This window comes from Anomalospiza imberbis, chromosome 8, assembly GCF_031753505.1.
Source record: "Anomalospiza imberbis isolate Cuckoo-Finch-1a 21T00152 chromosome 8, ASM3175350v1, whole genome shotgun sequence".
Lineage (NCBI taxonomy): Eukaryota > Metazoa > Chordata > Aves > Passeriformes > Viduidae > Anomalospiza > Anomalospiza imberbis.
In genome coordinates, this window is record NC_089688.1 from 8,504,512 (window position 1) to 8,526,207 (window position 21,696).

Genomic DNA, 21,696 nt, shown 5'->3' on the forward strand with positions numbered 1-21,696 from the left:
TTGCTTAGTTTTCTTCCCAACACTCCCACCTTTTCCTATTTTAGAGAGGAAAAACACCTTGACAGGATAAAATAATTGCAACCCCCTTCAAGGTTCAGGTTTTCTCTCTGTTTTGGAATAAAAGAAGTAGTGTTAGTTTAAGATCAGACTGAAAGGCAGAGGGAAAGAAAATAAATAACATAATACTGCTCACAGCACAGCAAACAGAATTTGAATTCTCCGCCTTTGAAACCACGAAGTAACTATAAATCCCACCAGGAGAAGGCCATTTGCTGACAGAGATTGTAGATAGCGGGTGTTAAATTACTTACTGTCCATTGCCATGAATACAAATGTATTGAGAATTGCATTCCAAAAAATAATAAACCAATAAAAGAACAGTTCAAACTGACTCCCTGGGAAATTATGCAAACTAGCCAAGATAACACTTCACAGATCTTTCCAGACTAGCTAGGGGATGTTTGCTCAGTATTTCCCATTACATTAACCTACAGCTAATGTGAAACTCATTTTTACAAATACCCTATTTAGATAAGCAAGCTAAAAAGAAGAAAATGAAAACTCAAACTACAAACACACAGAGGATCCCCTGCAAATAAGCAGGTAATAACTGTTAATTATTCATGGTGTGGAATTACAGAGGTAATGGAATCCCAAATCTGTTCTTATGCACATACACAAAACCCTAAAAGCCAATCCTCTTCTATACATAGAGGGTATAGACAGCATATCAAATATGTCCACAATTTGCTTGTCACCATATGAGAACTGGTTTTCCCAAATGGTTTCCACTGTGATAATCCACCTTCAGGCTCCCACGCACTCCAATAACACAGTCCACAGCACCGCCCTAACCAAAACAACACATTCAAGTGCCTCAACCAGATAATTGTATGGATAAGTTTCCATTGCTTCCATTGCCTCTTGTGGATAAAAGTGCTGCAGCTGGGTGGGTATCAATGGTAATTCACAGTTGTAAACCCTCACAGAGCAAGCCACATGTGAAGAGTGACAGTAACAGGACACCCATCAAAGGCGGGGTTGTTTTATTTTTGAAAGGAGTAGGAGGAGAGAAAAGGCACTTAGGGAAAGCATTTGATTTTATAAACACATGCAGTGTCCTTCAGTAAGAGATCAACAACAAGAACGTCTTTTCTGTGACAGTGGCAGTGCCCAATGTCTCCCAGGTTACACTGCACAGTACCTCTCATTACTGTTTCAGCACATCTTAACTTTTTGCCCCTACAGAGATATAGAACTCTTTACAGAAACTAGTCACATATTTCTGCAATATCATTTTTTAATCTTGCAACCAATAAATATTTGTTTTTGTTAGTGCCGCTAGCCGAGTGGCATTTGATAAACAATGAATACTGCAGCAGAGTTTTCTCATCAATCAAGCTATATAAAAGGCAAATCCAGCAATTTAATCTCCTGTTGCTGCAAGCTGTCTAAACACAGTGCTTTTTAACAAGACAGTTTTGTTCCAAGAGTACACACTCCGTCCAAGTCTTGTCATTAATTTGAAAAATTACATGCATGATTCCCAACCCCTGGGAAACACAATGCTATCTTACAACTATCCTTTAGAAATGAGCTTCTTCTAAACAGAGTTGAAATGATCCCTAACACAATAGTTGTCAAAGCAGAAAAATCAGATTTAAAATCCACCAAATGATTTCTTAAATGGTTCTTGATTTCTTAAAGGTTTTCTTTGTTGGGTGGTTTTGTTTTGAGAAATGTCCAGACTCTCATTTCAAATTTAAACAGAGGTCAAACAACTCAAAACATATTCCTTGATGTTTTTCAAAAGAAAACAAAAAACATCCATTTTTTTTCCTTCTGTTTTTCTAAAGCAGGAGGGAACTCCAAGTATTGGAGCCACTTGTAGATTATTTTAAATCATAGAGGGTCAAGAGTCTGTTCAATGTCTTTCAGTGACAAGAGCATTTGCTACTGACATTGGACTGCTCTATTCAAACCATGTGCAAACTGTTGTGATGTATCCCAAGTCTGCCCTGCAGGATAGAGATGCTCCTGGAGCAGGAAAGTCAGCCCAGAGCAGACGGGAAAGAAGGCCATTAGAGAAATCTAGAGCAGCCTTCCAAGGAGCAAAGGGGGCAAAGACCCAGCCTAACTCGACCTAAAATAGCTCCAGTTTATGGGAGGGATTGTATTCCACAGCTGCTGAAATTCAGCAGTCTCTTCAGTCCAAAAAGATATTTCTCTCCCCAGATTATATCACAAACTCACTAGGCCTTCAGATGAAGAATTTTCATAAACTGACCAGTTTTTTCAATTTTCTCAAACTCAAGTTGATGTTTACTGCCGTGTCATCATCCTCTTGGTAAAGAGAGCTGGTGATGACTAAAAGAGGACCAAGTAGCTGCTCAGTACTGACAGGTTCTGCTGGATTCAAACTGATGACCTACTGTGGACGTCTCTCTATTTTATTTATCCTTCATTCATCCCCATGTGCCTATCCCTTTATCTTCCATCCCCTCCAGTAAATAGAAATTAGGAAAGGACAACCAAAACTTTCCCTCCTTTGAAGTTATACATCATTCATGCATTATGCAGAAATCCCTTTTATTTTGATTTGTAAAATCTCTCCTGACCTGAAAGTGGGAACCCAAGACCTTCTGTAACAGATACACTGTAACAAATTAACTTTTTAATCCATTTCCCTTTTCAAACAAGTTTTAAAATGTCAATTATTTCACACTAAATGTACTGCCATGCAGAACATTTCTATCCAAGAATGACAGAGTGTCTTCCAGAATTATTCAAAATAAACAATCCATTAGTGAGAATGGCATCATTTCCTAAGGTGTTAACTAACTGGAGAGCGAGTGTAAAAGCTGAATTTCCTTTTAGTAAAACAGAAAAGATTAATTTCAAACTTCAAATTTATTTACCCCTTTCTGGAGAGGCAGAAAGAAATTTAGGTGGAACAAAAGTCCCATGCATATGCAAGAAATTTTTTCAAACTCTTCTGTTCATAACAGATCAAGTAGCTATTTTGACTTAATTTTCACTGTCATTCAGGGTATGGATGCAGAAGTAGTTTAAGGATGCAGTCAGAGGGGAAGGAAAAGAAGCCTATAACAAACTGAGAAAAGCCCTATTGGCCCTCATCCCCATCTCATTTGCAAATCAAAAAGGGAAGAATGAAGGCAAAAGAAGATGGTCTAGAAACAACCAAGTGAAGTAGGATTGCTCTGTGCTATCTGGGACAACATTGCTTGTCTACCATCTGGGAATATTGCCCACGATGACAGGCCAATCACAGGTAATCACACTTAGGGTCCACATAAATACATTGTTCTCCCAGCTGCCTTTTATTTCTTGTACTGAAACATCCCAGAAGAAGAGACATCCTAGGTGAAAGAAGACATAGGATTTTACTGTCCTGGGAGGTAAGACTTCAAAATCTGGTACCATCCCAGGACCCAAGTGCATATTCTCAATGGGACAGTACTCACCACCATTAGTCAGTGCTGCAGCAATCACTTCTCTGAGAAAACCCCGACAGAGGAACGAAGACCAACCTGAAAATTTTGAATTCTGCTTGTAATCCAGGTCTCTTTTCCTTACTGTACTCAGGTAATATTTCAACCGGCTCACAATGTGACAATGTATCTTGATCTGGTCAGGTATCTGAAATAGTGATTATTTTGTATCCTTAGATTTGCTGGAGTAGTCATACACACTGCCAAGAGCTAGACAGGGTTTGACCATGTAGCTTAAGAGAATGAGCATTTGACTATCTCAGAGCAGTACGTTCAAGGTGTGTTTTCCCCTCCCCCTTGATTCAAAATAAAGGTTACAATCATAAGCCTCTGTGAACCTTATTTCATAGTGAATGCAAAAAACTAGGTTAAGGCATTATTAAGCTTGTACAGATAGGCTCAGAAATACCCCATGAGAAAGAGAGCTGAACACAAAAATAGTTCATTATTTTTCATTTTCTGGTCTGATGATCCACTCTCTACATAAAAGCATAATTCTTTTAAACAAGCAAACAGAAAGTTATTTAATATAACATAATTATGAACCTGAGGACTACCCTAAAGAACATTCAAAAGGGCAGAATTAGACAACCCAATTATCGCCTTGTAATCCATGCAGCACAAAGCTCATTTCACATTAGTATAACATAGTGCTTTTTTAATACAGGAGACATAAAGAACAGAATGAGAGGCCCCAATACTCCTGACATGGATTGGCCAGCTATTACCTGAAAAATACCTTTACCAATGTAAACAAGCTTTTTAAGAATATAATTGAAGTAGCACATAGCTTCTACATGTATAGGGTCCCATTCAAGGATGGGATTTCCCCCAGAACATTAAAGAAATTTTCAACCTGGCTAGCAATGCCAACTATCCTGTCCTTACAGACTGAGTACGATGAACAAAAGCTTGTAACTGAAACCCACCTGAAGTTAATGCTGGACTTTCTTTACACGGTTAAATGTTTCTCTAAGTAATGTCCAGGCCCCTCTATGCCAGAGGCTGGCATAGCTTTAAGGCAAACACTAAATAAGCCTCCTTAACTCCAGATTTAGCAAACGATTTCTTTTCTCAAGGGAGCGGGTCAGAAGTCCCTTTCTCCTCTAACAGCAGCACAAACCAGGAGTGCCTTACCTACCAGTTCCTGCAGCCAGCCCTTTTCACACTGCTCCATTTGCCAGACAAGGGGGTTTAAAACACGTTAATTAGCAGCAGCCGCTCACAGTAAAGACAGTACTGAGCCGTTTCAAAGGAACACTGAAGTCTTTGGGTGTATCCAGTGATGGGCTCAACTGCAGCAATTCTGCTCTAAAGGGTCCCACGTGCAGCTCATCCTGGCATCAGAAGACTCAAGCAATGGCAAAGCAAGTTTAGGAAACAGCCTGTGCTAATGACACAACTGACCTCGACAGAAGGTTGGCATTTTATTAAAAAAGAGGACACAGCTTTAATGCTCTACTGTCCCTTAGTTTTTTTCATACAAACAGCAGGTCAGAAAAGGAGTCCTGCTTCAGGGACATGCAGCAAGAATGCAACATGAGGATGCAGTTTGTTATCTTACCTATCAGCATCTTACCAATAACTCGCACTCCTGAAGTGATAGCTGTAAATGCAATTAACACTCTTTCCCTTTCCTCATGAGAAATATCTCTGCCTTTTTTCAATTTCACAGAGAAATTTTTAAGCTCTGGATACGCATCATATAATTTATCCACCTGATCCTTCCTTGGCCAAGAAATAATGCTCTTCATGATAAATAGCTTCATAATGCAAATTCTAGTAGACATGGCACAATTCTGAAGCCTTCTTTAATGGAGTTACTCACTGCAGGTCCCCTAGGGAGTGGCAGCCCTACCAGGAGACAGCTGTGATCTCTATTCCCTGTCACTGGGCAGGATAATAATCCTGTACCAGTAAGCATTTGAGGGGACTTTGCCAGCTAAATAGATTTTGAACTCCCAGTGCAGTCGGGAGGGATTCACACCTACTCTTATCTTTTTTCCTCAGAGCTGCAAATGGCACCAAAACACAAACAGGACCAGGATTAAGCAGCAGCTGAGCGCAGATTTTGTATTTGAGGGAAATAAGGAATCCTATTAGGCAAATGTGAAACTACAAACTGAGTTGCACAGGAGTGAATTTGCACTTGACAAAATTAACTCTGTGGAGAGCACAAACACAAGTACCTAGACTGGTTAAACCACAGAAAAAACACCTAATATCATAGCTAGCGCTGCCAGTGCGCCTCAGATCTGACCAACAATATTATATATTCTCTAGGACTGGAGAAATTATGAACAAAAACTGAGAGATAAAGGATAGGCCAACCTCATTAGAAAGCAAGGCAACTTGCACTCAAATGCTCGAGTTTTAACATTTGTGACCTACTGAGCAAAGGAAACAGCTGGAAGTCTTAAATACAAGCCCTTCATATGGTATAATTTAGAATTCTTGCCTATCCTGGTCAAATTCTCTGCAGTTGTATCACTTAGGTAAAAATATCCAAGCTAATATAAGGTAAAAATGAAAAATAGTGTTAGTTCTTGTGTTGCTTGAGCAGTTAGGAAATGTAAATAATTGTGACAATTTGTTTGGGAGATCAAAGTTCTAGTTTGAAGTCCTGTATAAGAACTATTAAGTAGTTTCATTATCAGTGCAGAGACTTTTGTTTCCCACTTTGTTGCAATCTCTCATCTTGAAGAGTCACTACCCAGCACTCATCTCCCAAACTGAGTTTTGGGAGGAGGGAGCCTGCATTGTGTGAGAACAGTTAGGTGCAAGGACAGCAGTATTTCTGTGACTGAGAAGTCAGCTGTGAAGCCAGCACTTGCAATCCATTGGAGTCAGCTGTGAGCATAGAGGAGAACCTGATGACATGATGATGGACAGTCTGATTGCGTATTTCCTGTGCACAGAGGGCTGTGAATATGTTCAGTGATTCTCGGATTCTGCCTGTATCCCACAGGTGCCCTGCAGAGTAGAAATAGTAAAACACACAATACTTTTCAAGCCACGTTGCTCTCTGCAGGAAAGCAAGCAGTTCAAGACTTCTCATAGGCTCTCAACAGATAAGTTGGTTTGTTTGTTTAAGTATATTTGAAATGAGAAATTTTCATCTGTAGCTTTGAAGTTTTTGTATGGAGTTAATTTAGTGGGTGATTTCACCATTGGAGGTGTAAATGCATTCAGGTATGACTAAAGGTGTGACTTTAAAGCACTGTTAAAAATTAAAGCAGGTGTGGGTATAGAATAAAAAGGTAACACAAATAAATTTAAAAGTCCGTAATCCCGGGGAAAGAAAAAGCACCAATACATGAAGGAGGATGACTCTCAGATGGATATTTTAATCCCACTTTTTGCAGATGACCTGTGTAAACCAGGAAAAAAAAACTAAAAAACCAAAACCAGGAAGACATATTCCCTGAAACGCAAAGTGAAGATACTGAGTACCTAAAAAAAACTCCCTAGTTTTTCAAATGCTTGAATAAAATTGGAAAGCTAGAATTAACAAAAATAAAATAATTTCTCTGTTTCAAATGCAGTAGTTCCTTAAGCTTTAAGGGTGCTTGGGCCTGAGATCATTCTATTTCACTTTCTCCTTATTAAGGAATAAAATTAAGTTATGATACAATTTTTCTTGCCCCCAATACCCAAGACATTTCATCTGTTCTAAGAAGATAATAAATCTTATCTTAACTGCAAGCTTATGAGAGTTGTATTGCTACAGTTAAACACAGGCCACCATCCTGTGTCAGTGCAATTGTAGGAATGAAACCAGAACTGAAGAGCTTGTACTACAGGGGGGATCACTAAATCAATGGCATTCGTGACTAAAAAATGAAGTGAGGGGAGGAAAAATAAAAAACATTGTCTAGAGAATTGCAGCTCAACAATATACTTTTCAAAGTTTACCAGCAGGAGTCAGTCACTCTGTCAGGAAGTTTCCGTCTGTGTTCATGTCTGAGATATTGAATGGGATTGCCTCACAGGTACTGTGGAAGAAGCCTTAGATGAAGGTACATCAAACAAGCCATAACTAAAATTCAGACTGGATAAATTCATTAACATAGGTTTAACTAAGGGAATGTGCTGGTTTTGCATTGAAGCCATATTGAAAGTTTTTTAATTTAAACAAAATTTTCCTCAAATAGAACATAATAATCTCCCTCTTCTGCTTAATAACAGCAAGAAGAACCCTGTATGAATGCAGGCTTCATTTGGTATTGCAATAGCAGTGTGTGAACTGTTCCAAGAGCTGTAGAGTGTATCCATACTGGTAAGCGCCTTTTCTTTTTGTGAGCATAAATAACATACTTTTTTTAGAAGAAATGGAAGAATAAAGTGTATCATCACAATTTCCACCACTGTAAAACTTATCAGGTGGACTAAGGAGCGGGATTAACTGACAGGAGAGCTACAGATAAACATCTTCTGAACTGCACATAGTGCCAAGAAAGTATGAGAGTAATAGTACTCTGAGATAGGGAAGAAAAAACTCCACCAAAGCCATTATAGCTATTGCAATGATTCAATAATATTTGTCATGTGCAGTTCAATTATCCCACTGCCAGAATGTGACTAATTTCACTTTCACAAAACCTAAGTAATTAAACTTGTAAAATTGAGATAGAGCAATTCTAAAATTAACCAAAAAACCCAAGTGATTTGGTGTGACTCTCCACCTGATGAAACAATAAAGCTGCTTTTTTTTGCCATAGTGACTCTCTTTGGACTTGATCACTGCCTTTCAGACTGGTTTACCAAGTTTTGGCATATGGTCCACCCCTAGTGCCAACAAAGGCTCCCTTCTACAACTGCTCCTCTCTCATTAATTAATATCCAGAGCTGAGGAATAAATGGGATGTGGGAACCTTCAGAACGGAAAGAAGTTCACTAGCTCCCAGGACAAAATCAAGACAGTATCCTTACCAGCAGCCAGCTGCAAGGGCTGAAGTCCCTGGAGCTGTCATGGGGCTGCAGAAGGGTGGCCACCTGCAGCTATGTCATGGCAGGGGGTGCACAAACAAGGGAAGACACCAGCCTGCATCTGCAGCTTGGAAGTAACTTGTAGGGGGTGCTGTAAGCCTGAGAACAGCACCAGAAAAATAAACAGTTTACTTTGTGTAAAGGGATGTAATTACATAACTTCCAAGGAAGGGCTTTCAGAAGTAATGGTGCACCTTCTCTAATGTGCATCTTCCACTGCACAAATTCTGGAAGCCCAGATTCTAAAACTTTAGAGTGTAACACAAACACAAAAGTAATTGTATAGACCTTTCAAAGGATGATAAATGACCCAGCAAAGCATTTCATTGTTGCAGAATACTACACACTCCAACACAAAAAAATCTATGGAGATTAAAATTCTGAAAGAAACGTGGAACTAGGGAAAAGGAAGCTTAATGAGCTACCTCACTACAGGCAGTCTTTGTACCTATGATTAATTTGATGTTTCCTCTCACATTTATTTTTGGAAGGAGAAGAATGACTAACTAATTTTCTAAAAGGTGAACATCAAAGCTTTTAAGTGATGCTATCTTAGAGCCAAAATTTCTAACACTGTGTATATGTACATGGGTTAACAATTAGCAACAGGCTTTATAATAAGACTGATATTTTTAAAAAATAGTTAGCAATTGTCTTGATTTTTGAATAACCAATTCAACATCCTCACCAGGAGCTGTTTTCTGAGGGCTGGGGCTTTCTTCCCTGGTTTATGGATCCTGGCAGCAAGTCAAACTGAAACTTGGAGTGAAGTACAACTTTCAGAAACCTCAACAAAAATACAGCGAAAACCAATAGTCCCGGTTTCAGGGCTTCTCTTCTCTATTGTCCTATGCTACATTGAGCTTGTAAAGTAACAGGTAGAGAACAAAATTACATTCTCAGCTGCATTTCATTTGCCTTTGCAAAGACATCATCTCCTACAATAGAAAAAAGATGAAGCGGGCCCAAGGATCTGACAGGCAAGTGAAGGATGAATTATTGTGATGAACTGAGTCTCTTGTGATAACAAAAACATCAGCTCAGTTGAACATGTGGTGTGTAGTGCAAGCTCACTCTCATGATGCTAGTTAGACACTGATGCAATTGTGTTGTCTCCAGGTTTCAGAGCTTAGGCCCTCAATGTGCACTGCATTACACAAACCCAGCAGCATGGTGGATCCTGGTGCTCCTATCATTGTGTCTTTGGTATGGATGAGAGTCACAGCAGCTGCAAAAGCCTGGAGTAGGGGGAGCAGGAAGGAAATTCTGGCCCAGGCTCAACCACAGGCATCTGTAGGATGTGGCTGTGTTTCCAACTCTGCTGTTGGCCGCTACATCCCAAGGAGGACAGAGAACTTGACAAAAGTCTTCACTGAAACACGATCTATAATAAATACAAAGCTACCTGGTTCTCTAAGTATCTTCCCTGCATTCAGTCTGGTTTGTTAGAACACTTCTTTTGGCTTTTTATTTAGCTAATTGATGGAGATTCCAACAGCACCAGAGTTTTTAAATCTTCTTCTCCTTCAGACTTCCTACGCCATTCAATGGAACTTTCCTCTCCAGACTGAATTTTACTAGAATGTAATCTGAAATTCAACATTTTGCTGTGAGAATTTAAGCTTGTCTCAAGTGAACATATCTGGAAAGCACTTAATGCCTACAGCTAACCTGAACATTCATAGTTCCTTTCAAATGGCCTTTCTTAGCAGCAAGGAGAGTTCCCTTTTACCAGTGTACAGCAGTGGTGCACAACCACCCACAGCTCACCTCAAAAGAGAAGCAGCATTATTCCCCCAGAGCTCCAGGGATGATGTTATTAGAGGTCTGACTCCCACAGCCAGTACACTGTAACCTTAATAAACCATGTATTTGCATCAAGGGATTACGTCCATGAGTGCTGGGGAGTGGACTCATTTAATAGTCTTTCTCTACTGCTGACTGCTCTGATCCCTACAGCAATTCTGCTCAGCGAAAAAACAGCTACAGAATGACAAATTGATGCTTTCCTTCTTTCTAAAACAAGTCACCTCTGATTTTATGGCTACACCAGATGCATTTTCCTCACTTAGATTTAAGGAGGGCAAGCTGGTTATATTTCTCTCTATTTTTGCCAGAAGCTTTGTATTTTGTGCTGGATGCTTCAGGTCAGGGCTGATCTAATTCTACAAACTATGGCTGATCTGTTTTGCTTTTGCTGAGCAATAGCTCACAAAAACAATCTCTATGATCCTGACTGCAGCAACTGGGCAGGATTAGACAGTCAAAGGTCTGACATACACAGGCATGTACCTTTGTCTTTAATTCTGCGTGCCTCCATTATCAGATGGTAATGCAGCTAATCCTCCATTTGAATTTCAGATAAATAACTCCTTGCCTTTTTTTTTCTTTGCATTTTATCCCCTCTGCATGAATGAAAATACATTGAGAGCTACTACTGTGAAAATAAAGCAGTCCCCTTATGTTGGCTGTAGGGTGCCTAATCTGAAGAGCCTCTCTGGACTATCAGCTGGCATTAGCTGGGAACATTCTGTCAGCCTCAGATGCTGCCGGTGGCAGAGGGAACCAAAAACTCTCAGCTGTCATGCCTCCAGAGAGGCTCTTACTTCCTACAGCCATGCAAGGGCACACTGGTGTATGCAGGCGGGATACTTTGTACCGGTAATGCCTCTGGTGTCTCTATCACATAGATAAACAGCTCCTTTCAGGGTACAGAGACACCAAATTAATTGTCCAGAACACATTTTTACTCACAAATTCAAAGTTCTCCATCTCCTCAGTGTAAAGTTGTATTCTAAATTTGTCCTACAATGGAGTTAGGCAGCCATATGTAGAATTTTGCTCTGTAACCCTGTCTGTACCCAGCAATGTAAAAACCATTTCCCTTGATCTCTTTGCTTGTGGTAAGTGTCTCAGTACAGGAAAGTGGGACCTTACAGACTTATACCTGCACAAGTCCTAAAGAAACTTTTGCTTGCAGAGGGAATATTCAGACAGGATGGAGTTGTGGAACACATACAGAGGCACTTCTGAGCCACTGTGACACTCAAGTGGCTCAGTCTTGTGGCTTTAATCCCTGACCAGTTCTCATTGTTCCCAAACTGCCAATTCCATCTATTCTGATTTAGCACAGAAACTACTATATTCTTTCCTCTAGTCACAAGAGAAGCTTGTAGACCTTCAAAAGAGATGCTATCATTTCCCAACTGACTATTTCTCTTCCTGTTCTTCCCTCACTTTCAGAAAAAATTCACTACCAATCTCTCAAACACCACATCCTCCCTCTGGTCCTTCACTCCCTCACTCAGAGTGAAATTAGCCCTTGAGCTAGAGACTGAAACGTTCTTCTGCAGTCCTAGCAGAAGTCTCATTCAAACCATTATTTTCTCAGCTTTAGCCCTCAGATAGGCAATATGATGCATTTACATCTTTGCTTTTTTTCTCCATTCTTCTTGTTGCCTGCTATTCCTACAGACCTTCTACAAACTCCAGGCCTCAGAACATCTCAGCTCCAAGCTGATGTAAATACAACTTGTTTTAAAGAACTTCACTGCCTTATTATAATTCATTCCCCTGTTTTAAAAGTTAAAAGTGCCTTTCCCTTTTCCTTTCATACTTTTTTTCCTCTAACATTTCCTTTCTTTCAATTATTACAGTTGGATTCTGACAGCAGTTATGCTATTATATTTCATATTTTACAGCCAGGTATCCTGTCTTAAAATTCAGAAGAGGTGGTGAATAGCTTCCTCAACAGTAAAGGATTAGGAAGGTACCAAGGTTTTGTTCTCTTACATCCTTATCCATAGATATGTTCTCTGTTCTCTAGTTTTCTTCTCTTACATCCTTATCCATTAGAAACCTTGACCTTTGTTTAAAATTAAATTAAATCTCTAGTAATTGAGACAAAATTTAAACAGACAAAGCAACTTCATTGCACGTGTTCAGAAAGCATAGGAAGAGAAGCTAAGATACATACGTAAATCTTGGGTTTTCTTCAGAATACAAACAATAAAACAGATGTTTTCTTTTAAAAATTATCCAAGAACATGCACACATAGTTCCCTTGGTTTAGCCATCTGAGCTGTGGAAGAATTCCCAGCACTGTGGTAACAACATAAAAGGAGGGTTGACCATCATCATCTGAACTGAGTGATGAGCACACCAGTTCTCCATCACTGAGCACAGCAACAGAAGCAGAACCTCAACTAAAAGAACTTCTAAGAAGCAGAGCTGGTGCCACTGCCATCTGACTCAAGAGCTCCCTCCTCCACTCTTGGATTTGAGGTACAGGGGTATCAGACTGCAAATGATCTGAGCGAGGCTCTGCTCGACAGACTGCAGGCAAGATCCAGCCTCTGCCAGCATCACCTTCCCAAGTGAGCGATTTACGTGGTTGTGCTGGATAGAACACAGTGTTAGAAGCTTCAAATGAACGCAGCAGTGACTAAGGCAACATCCACTGTGGGGTAATGGAGAAGTACATACTCCAGCCAGCTCCAAATCTATTTCCCTACAACTTCAGGAGTAAAATTTGAACCCCTGAAGTCACAGCAGTCACACTTGGGTTCAATCCAAATTTAGGCATCAGGTAGCATAAGTATGCTAAAAAAAATTCTAAACACTAAAAATATGTATTGTAAAATAAATTTAAAATTAACTTTGGAGTAATTTTGCTTTTCTTATATAGTTTTTTTCAGGTTGTCTTGCCTGATGTCATCTGAAATCTGTGTTTTTCCTGGACTTGTTTTCTTTCTTTGGGAGTGAATACACGGATTTTCTCTATATTTATTCATATATGAGAAGTTTTTCTAAAATGGCTAAAGGATTTAACCATGCAAATCTTTTTGACTCTCAATAGGATTTGTTTTCCAGAACTCTCTAAAGGCCTTTAAAAACTCTAAACCCTCAGACCTACAATAAGTCTGCTTAGTGTACTACTGTGTTTTTATTTCACAATTGTTCTACTGAGCTGGCTTACAGGCATGCATATCTGCTGATCAGCACATTTTAAGGAATCCTGGAGAACACACATAAAATTCTCTGCCTCCTGCAAGGTAATCATAAGCACCAGCAACAGAATGTTCATGTGTCTTATGCTGCCCAGCTCAGATGTATGTAAGGACAGAAGAATTCAGGAAACTGACTGAAAGATCAGCACAAGACAAGAGTGAGTGGGAGAAATGTTTCATTGGATAGTTTTAAATCTCCACACATAAATCAGAGGGAACTGTCTGGAACAGAATATTAGCCCCCTTCAATATATTCCCTATCACACAGCAGAGCAGGATTTTGAATCATATTCACCGTGCTGAACATACTGAATTCCTCAGCTCTACTGAGCATTTCAGATTAATAATACAGAGGAGGTGAGGTGAATCATAAGAGATCAGAAAAAGCCAAACCATTCACCAGTCAGGTTTCCCACATGGCAGAGCTCACCAAGAATAGCTGCCGTGTCAGTGAAATGGTGGCCAGGTTGGGGGGGGCTGAAAAACCTGGAAGATCTCATACGGAATCATCCACACAGCATGCCCAGTGTAGAACATGAAGATGCCTTTCATTCCTTTGTGTCTCGATTTTAAAAACTGATTGGCAGAGCCCAGCCCAGACTCACTGAACTCAGCCTGACTGCCATATCCAGATTTATGACTAGGTCTGTAAAGGTTAAAATTTTTCCCCTCCTGAGACATAGCTGTGTTTTTCTCCAAAAGTAACACCTTGTAGCACAGTCTGTACATGTGTGAATATTTGGAAGTCCCCTATTAGAAAAATATAGAATGAACTGTTGAAATCACAAATTTAACTCAACAGGGTTAAAATCTAAAAAAATGCATTACAGAAACAGATCTGCTGAAGGAACACTCATTTGAGCCTAGAAAACCATGACTCAGAAAGCTACACAGCAATTGCAAACGACTCCCATTGACCTCGCCCATAATGTTTTAGGCAATAGAATAATATGCAAACCTAGAATAAGCTGGTTTTCAAGAGATTTTAAAAGTTTTTTATTCAAGAATTATGCCCTATGTCAGTTAAAATTGTATACAGAGTAGGTGAAAGAAGCAAAGGTGAGAAAAGGCTGCAGGTAAAAATTAGTTCAGTCTAATGAGGTTATAATCACAAAGTGAATAACCACAAATACACACTGAATACTTCCATCATTACCTGCCTTCTGGAGTGAATGACTGGGTAACCAGATTAGTAACTTTCTCTTAAAATCCAGATTTTCTGTAGCCTAAGTAGAACTCAGCACCTCTGAGTAGTCTGGGAAAAAAATTTGTCTAGCAGCAGCAAAAATAATACAAAGTCTGAAATGGCAACTTGTGCTGGTAAGTTTGTTTTGGTTTTTTTTGTTTTGTTTTGTTTTGCTTTTTGGGGTTTTTTTTGTGTTTTTTTTTTGTTTTTTTTTTTTTTATAAAAACAAACACTTCTTACTTTAGGGCCACAGTTTCTATCTTACATCCTACAGCTTATATGAGATCAACTTGAATTTTCTTCTTTTTCATCTATTTTCCTAATTACTGGTAAAAATCTGGCATTCAACTCTGCTTCTGATCTCCCAAATTAAAATACTGAATTGTTTCCATTCCATTAGTAACAGTGAATCTAAGGAAATTATTATCAACTGCAGTGAGCTGCCCCCCTGGCCCTGGCCAGCTAGTCATGATCTAACAGAGAATACATGGATTGTAAGGTCACTGAAAGACAACGGAAACACAACTGATATTGATGTAAAAGGAAGCAGGCTTAGAGAAGTCTAATTGTTAGTCCAGTCAGAATTATTCAAGTGGGACAGGGCCCACTGCATGCCCTCAGTCTCCTTTAAGACACAGAGGTCCCCCATTATCAGTGGCCATGCCTGATTAATCACTTACTCAGCCACTCATCTGCAAATGACCTGAGCTCTGTAACTGACCCCAATGGGACCACCAGGGCTCCCCCAGTTGTGAGCAATTATTCAATGGTCCACTGTGGCATTCAGCTGTCACCACACACCAAAGAAACCCATTTTACACTACAAAATGCTTTGTGATACTTCCTTTAAAATGTATTCATGTGAAGACACATTTTGTGAAGCAAAATCCTTTAAAAATAACCACAATAGAGAAGCAATTGGAGTGAATTAATTTTACCTGATTCAATTGGCAGCCATTATAATTACAAAACCAGCTCAGTTTGCTATAGAATTCTCTGTTGATACACTTTTATCTTGAAGAGGGATAAAGAAAGAAAAGCATTTAAAGGCACCTTATTATCTTCCTGATTGCAGATGAGGGCAGGAGCTGAATCTGGCTCTCACTACGTGCTATCTTCAGTAAGTAATGCATCAATAAAAAGAGTAAAATGTAACAGAACTTGCAGAGTCCCTTATTCTATAGAAAATGGTTTAGAAGCTAGTTTCATCATTATAGGCAAAAGAAGTATATAAAAAAACAGCAAAATATTCAAATTGGGGTAGATTCAGGAATTCAACCTAGAGGTTAATTTATCTACACCTCACTCAAAGTCGGTAGGAGTTTGACATCATAGCTGACATCTAAGCTTTGAACCTGAGCATTACCGCCTACTTTGATTTAAATGCTATCTCCAATACCACTCTCAAGAGAGTTATGTCATGAAAATAAAGGTTTGTGGCATATTTACTTATTAGAGTACAAGAAAAATATACACAATGATCCTGTCTTCCAAAGTACAGTTGCAAATTTAATTGCTCTTCTGAAATTATCCTAAACTTAATACTTCCAAGCTCTAATCTTGTGTGTTCTAAAGACTTTAAGATAGTAAAATAAGCTCTTTATCACAGTTTCATGAAGAGTACAATGGAAAAATAAATCCTATGATAAATATCTGAGAGTAAAAGGATAATGAAGGCAATATAGAGTGACCTAAGGAATGAAACCAACCAGGGACTAAAGAGCAACAGACATGTTCATATTTTCTCTGCCTCTTGTGGCATCAGATCTTTCTTGCGAGAGAAATTGCACCTACCCATTCTCCTAAAAGAAGGATGGATCACTGGAAGTGATAGCTAAAAAGCAATTTATTTACATAACTGTCTAAGAGCATCTAATTTTTTCAGCCTATTCTCTTAATGATGCAACATGATAGATACAGTTACTTTGAACGGTATTATTCCTTTTTGCCCATATGCCAAGAGCAGCTTTTGCCAAAAATACAAGTATTATAAAGTTGCTATGAGAGATTTAAAAACAAGTTAATTACTCATCTATGTGAGAGAGGAAACATCTGCCTTATGAAAACCACCAACCAACCAATTTTCCTTTTGAAAATGTTCAGACATTATTCAAGCCCAAAATATAAGAGAACATACAGGTAGGCATCAGATCCAATGTGGATTTTCAACACTCTTCTGACGTTATAGCAGGGTCTAGCAATAAAAGCACTGTTCCCCCAGACAGATTGCATTTCATCATGATGCTAAGAGTGTCCTATTTTTTTATTTTTTGATAACTGAAAATTCATTTGAATTTGGCTACAGAGTAAAAAAGTTCTCCCTGATATGAAGCATCATTCTTACTATATAATAAGTCTCTGTTCCAAAATAAGGGAATACTACCCAGACACACAATAATTTTAGAAACATATATATACTTTTATTTCAGGAAAAAAACATCAGTATGAAAAATTTCAAACCAAATGTTTCATTTGAGCTATAAACCACTAAAAAGATGCTCTTGCAACAGAAATTGGTGTAATACTGAATAATAGCAGCCCTACCTACACTGGGGGAAAAGGATGCAGCCTGTGAGAATGCTGAGGCAGAGCTGAGTCCCTGTCCCTGGGACTACCCAGCAGAGACTCATTGAGCATAACACAAACAGGAATGTGCAAGCGCTTGCCTGAAACCTTTTGGCCAAGGAGAGAACAAACCATGGTCAGCCTCAAGACCCAGAGCAGTCAAGAGGAAAAGTCTCCCATTGATTTTAAGGGCCTCGTGTTCAGCTCTGCAATGTTTGTTTTCATGTAACCCAAGCTATTCTGCAAGTTACCAGCCTGGCCAAACTTCCAAGCACAAGTTACAATGGAAACTGGAATGCATTCAAATGTTATTGGCTCTTCAGAAGTGGAGCCAAATTCACACCAAAAAGTACTGTTTAACAGATAGGAATATGCTGATTTCCCAAAAACTGTGTAGTATCAAATGGAAATGTTTAAAAAAAAACTAAAAAAAAAAAAAAAAAAAAAAAAAAAAAAAAAAAAACAAAATTCTGTTTTCAAGCCAAGAGAAAGAGTAGAATAGCAACCTGAGCCTGTTCCAGCCTCACAAAATGCAGACTATTGCTGGGCTTGCAACACATCCACTGATAACAGAAAGTAGAAGGGATCACGGTGCAGTTTTGTTGTTATTTAAAGGCTCTTTTAATCAATAAGTTACTTAGATGTGCAATTTTCCAGCTTAGCCATAGAAAGGTAGTAGTGTATTGTTCAGCAGAGTATTGGTTATTAACATATTTCAGCTTTCTTCCTTAGAGTGGGCAAACTGCTATTACATATTGTTAAATACAACACATTTCAGTATTTTAAGCAGGCGTTTTACCTCTGAGACCCTGTAGAGGGCATTAGGAAACACAAACGCTGCCTCTTCCCAAGGCCTACATTTCTGGGACTGTAATGGGAATAGAGCTAATGATGATGGAGTGAAATCCAGCAGATACACCCACTTCTTAACACTTCTGTGCATACATAAGGTAAAAGAATCACCATCCTTCTGCTGCCAGTAAATTTGCCAGATATAGCAAGGTCTGGGATCCTTTTCCTTGACCTGAAATAATTTCTTTTCACTTGCTTGCAAATGTAGAGTTTGTGTATGAATTTGCTGTAATTAGGTTCTGCAAGCCTCACTACTGATATTCAGTGCAGTAATACCAAAGCAACATTTCCCCTCCCAATCTCATTATTTTTCTCTTTAGTATTTTCTTCTGTTGCAGGACTTACTCTAACTTAGGAGTGTGCTTCAAAGGTGCTTGTTTCACTCATGTTATTCTCCTTCCCAGTCCACTGAGTGGCACCAAAGTTTTTTCTTAACCCTTTGCTGTTCTGTTTTATTGCAGAGAAGAAAAGTAAATCACTGCAAGACTGGTGTCCATCCTGAAGGATGGTAATAACACATCTGTACCTGAGAAGAGATCCCCATGAATATCCACCTGCATTAAAATGGGTCCGAGGAAGAAGACAGGCCTGGACAAAGTGTTGCTGTGTGCGTTTCATTTATGGAAAAGGGTTTTTCCCTCACCACAGGAGTGGATGGTTTGTTCTTATGAAAACCTGAAACCCATCAGGGATCATCAAGGACAGTGACAGCTCCTCATAAATCTTCTTTTCCCTGGATGGTCTGTTAATTGAATAAGCAAAACAGACCAAGCTGTCACATCCTCTCCCTATCTTCTTGGATTTTTGAACAGTTGAAACTTGCAACAGTCTCAAACTCATTTTCATTCAAGCTCATGTGGAAATACAAGGCATGTTGGGAGGGGCTGTCTTGACAATAGATTCACACTGAATTAATCCAAGTGGAAAGCTGCATGCCTCTTGGGTTTTTTTTAAAGAGTGTCTAATAGGATTAATTTCAAGGCTGTGGATGTGAGTTACCATGTTTTCTTCCAAGCAAGGCAGAAAGAGCCATAGTGCTGGGCATGATGGGGCTCCCTGACAGCCAGTTCTGCTTCATGCTTCTTTGCCAATTAATCTTTCAATGTTTGCCCCAAACAGGTTACCAACGATAAATGAACTGCTAATTGCTCATTTAGCATTTCTGTATCCCCTTTTCACTTGTTTTTCTGCTCTGCAGCTGGCCGTTCAGACACAAGAGGTGAAAGTTAGGAGAGGGACAGACACAAAAAAATCTGCACCACCCCCATTCTTATTCCAAAAGATCTCCTTAGGGAACATCTGCCTGAATTCCCCAGGAGCAGGTGTGTACAAGGAAGGGGAGAAGGAAAATGAGCCAAGAGGAGCTGTCCAAAGGCAGCTGCCACTGGTCTATGACCTGTAGGCCATACAGTATCTAATGCTAAAGGAAATGTGTGTTTGCAGCTACTTCTCAGCAACTTCACTCTGAAGAACATTGTAATTTATACTAACCATAAAAGCCAAATATTGCTTTTGGGTTGAGAGGTGTGCAGAGTGGAGGAACTGAGGCATTTCAACAGAACAACTGCATTGAGGGGTGCAGTCAATGGTCATGTACCATGTTCCTCAACTAAGCTTTGATAAATATCTCAGCCTAGAATTTATAAAAAATGCATGCTGGAGATTCAGAGGGGCTTAGCAAAAGAGAAAAGAGTCTGTTGTTGAACCTAATAGTAATAGATGTCTGCCATTTAGAGAGTCACTTAAAAAGGTATAGCTTTTTGAGATTTTTGAGCTAAGAAGAAAGGAATCAGTCTGTGCTCCCTACTCCAGCATTCTCTGTAGCAAAACATCAGTCTCAGTCATTGAAGTAAAAATTCTTTCAGTTATGTTTTTGGTAAAAAACACCGATGCATGATAACACTTCAGTTATGAAGACACAGGTCTGAAAGGCTTAAAAGCTCTCCACAGCAGCCCTGATATACCCATCTTTTATTGGCTGAATTTCCATGCCTGCTGTTTCTCATTTCAGAATCTATGGTTATCACAGAAAAATGTCTGGTTCCTCTTTCTGCTCTGTACCACATGTGACAAAAGACACTGTAAAGCCTGTCTGGACAAGTATTTACCTCTTCCCATCCCTACAACTCCCAATGAATCTCTTTGAGGACTGCTATAATCCTGATAAAGTGTTTGCCTCATATATTGATATGTACCACATCAAATTTTCAGGAAGTATTGTAGTACAGATCTCAGAACCCTGTCATTAATATAATCTGTCCTAGAGGCCTTTTTAGTATTCTGCAGGATCTCTGTGGCCAAGTGAGAAAGCAGCTAAGAAACTGTACTGCCTCTGTCACAGGATTCCACATAGGGTCAGCTCAGCTGGGAGAAGGTGATCTTTGAAGGTTAACCATCCTTCTTGGAACCCTCTTCCCTCCAGGACCTTATCCCACGGCTCCTTACCAAGCAGATCCCTGAAGAGGCCAAAGTCTGCTCTCCTCAAGTCTGGGACAGTGACTTTGCTGTGCACCCTTTTCACTGTCCTTACACTTCAACATTCCACCGTCCTGGTCACTCCAGCCAAGCCAGCCCTGGGGCTTCACATTCCCCACCAGCCCTTCCTTGTTGGCGAGAACAAGATCCAGCATGGCATGTCTCCTCATTGACTCCTCTGTCACTTGGAGAAGGAAGTTACCATCACTGTATTCCAGGAACCCCCTGGATTACCTATGCTCTGCTGTGGTGTCCTTCCAACAGATATTGAGGTGGTTGAAAGAATACATGAAGACCAGGCATCCTCTTCCACTCAGTCTTCCTGTTTTGCACTATGCCCTTCTCTCAACCTGACCCATAAGCTCTCAGCCAGCTCCACATGCATCCCCAGGCACAGCTCCATGCACTCCAGCTGGACATTAACATAAAAGGTAACAGCTCTTCCTTGTCTCCCTTGCTTGTCTTTGCTGAAGTACCTGAATCCTTTCATTCCAGTACTCTGGTCATAGGATCCATCCCACACATATCCAGGATTCCACAACCCTGTAGATCTGTACACATTTCTAACTCCTCTTAATTACTCCCAAAGCTACATGCATTTGCATCTAAATCTAGCATTTTGCATTTAAATCTAGCCCTCAGTGAAGCTTGGGACTGGCTGGATTTCCTTTGTGCTGCTCTTCAGGGGCTCTCCTGCTGACATGTGACCCCTCTCCAGGCTCTGGGCATCTCCTGCTGGCCTGGCATTCAACTGGTAGAAGTGGGATGGGATAAAGGTCCCTTCCCACAGAAACTTTAAAGCCCTGCCTGCCAGCTTGGCAAGGCTGTGACTGATGATGCTCTTCCCCTTGTCTAACAGATGGAGCCCATCTGCCCCCAGCAGACCAGGATTCCAAGCAGAATCCCATGTTCTAGGTAGCTAAACCAGGCCTTGTCCTTGCTGGTGCAAGCTTTCATTCTCCTGCATCACTGGCCTCTCTTCCTCCCTCTTTCCTGTGTGTGGCAGTAGGAAAGTTTGGATCTGTCTGGCTGTGGGTCCACTGCAGACTGTACTTGGAGCAGCTCTCCGGCTCCTTCCCAGCCTCCCTGACGTGACTCGCCCATCTCA

General features: G+C 39.9%; 1 protein-coding gene across 15 annotated transcripts in view; it reads right to left on the bottom strand.

Moving 5' to 3' along the window:
• Window positions 1-21,696, bottom strand: part of GRID1 (glutamate ionotropic receptor delta type subunit 1) — a 533,233-nt gene that overhangs the window by 507,891 nt on the left and 3,646 nt on the right. For 4 of the 15 annotated variants that reach the window (XM_068197195.1, XM_068197192.1, XM_068197185.1 and 1 more), the window contains exon 2: window positions 3,552-3,660. Coding sequence is in view for 12 of the 15 variants with exons in the window: in XM_068197192.1 (XP_068053293.1) it covers window positions 3,552-3,660 (109 nt within the window). In the remaining 3 variants the exon portion in view is untranslated. Of the gene's footprint in view, window positions 1-3,485; window positions 3,661-4,298; window positions 4,341-4,441; window positions 4,548-4,653; window positions 4,795-21,696 lie in introns of those variants that run through there. The other 11 variants (XM_068197199.1, XM_068197201.1, XM_068197184.1 and 8 more) reach the window with 10 other exon arrangements.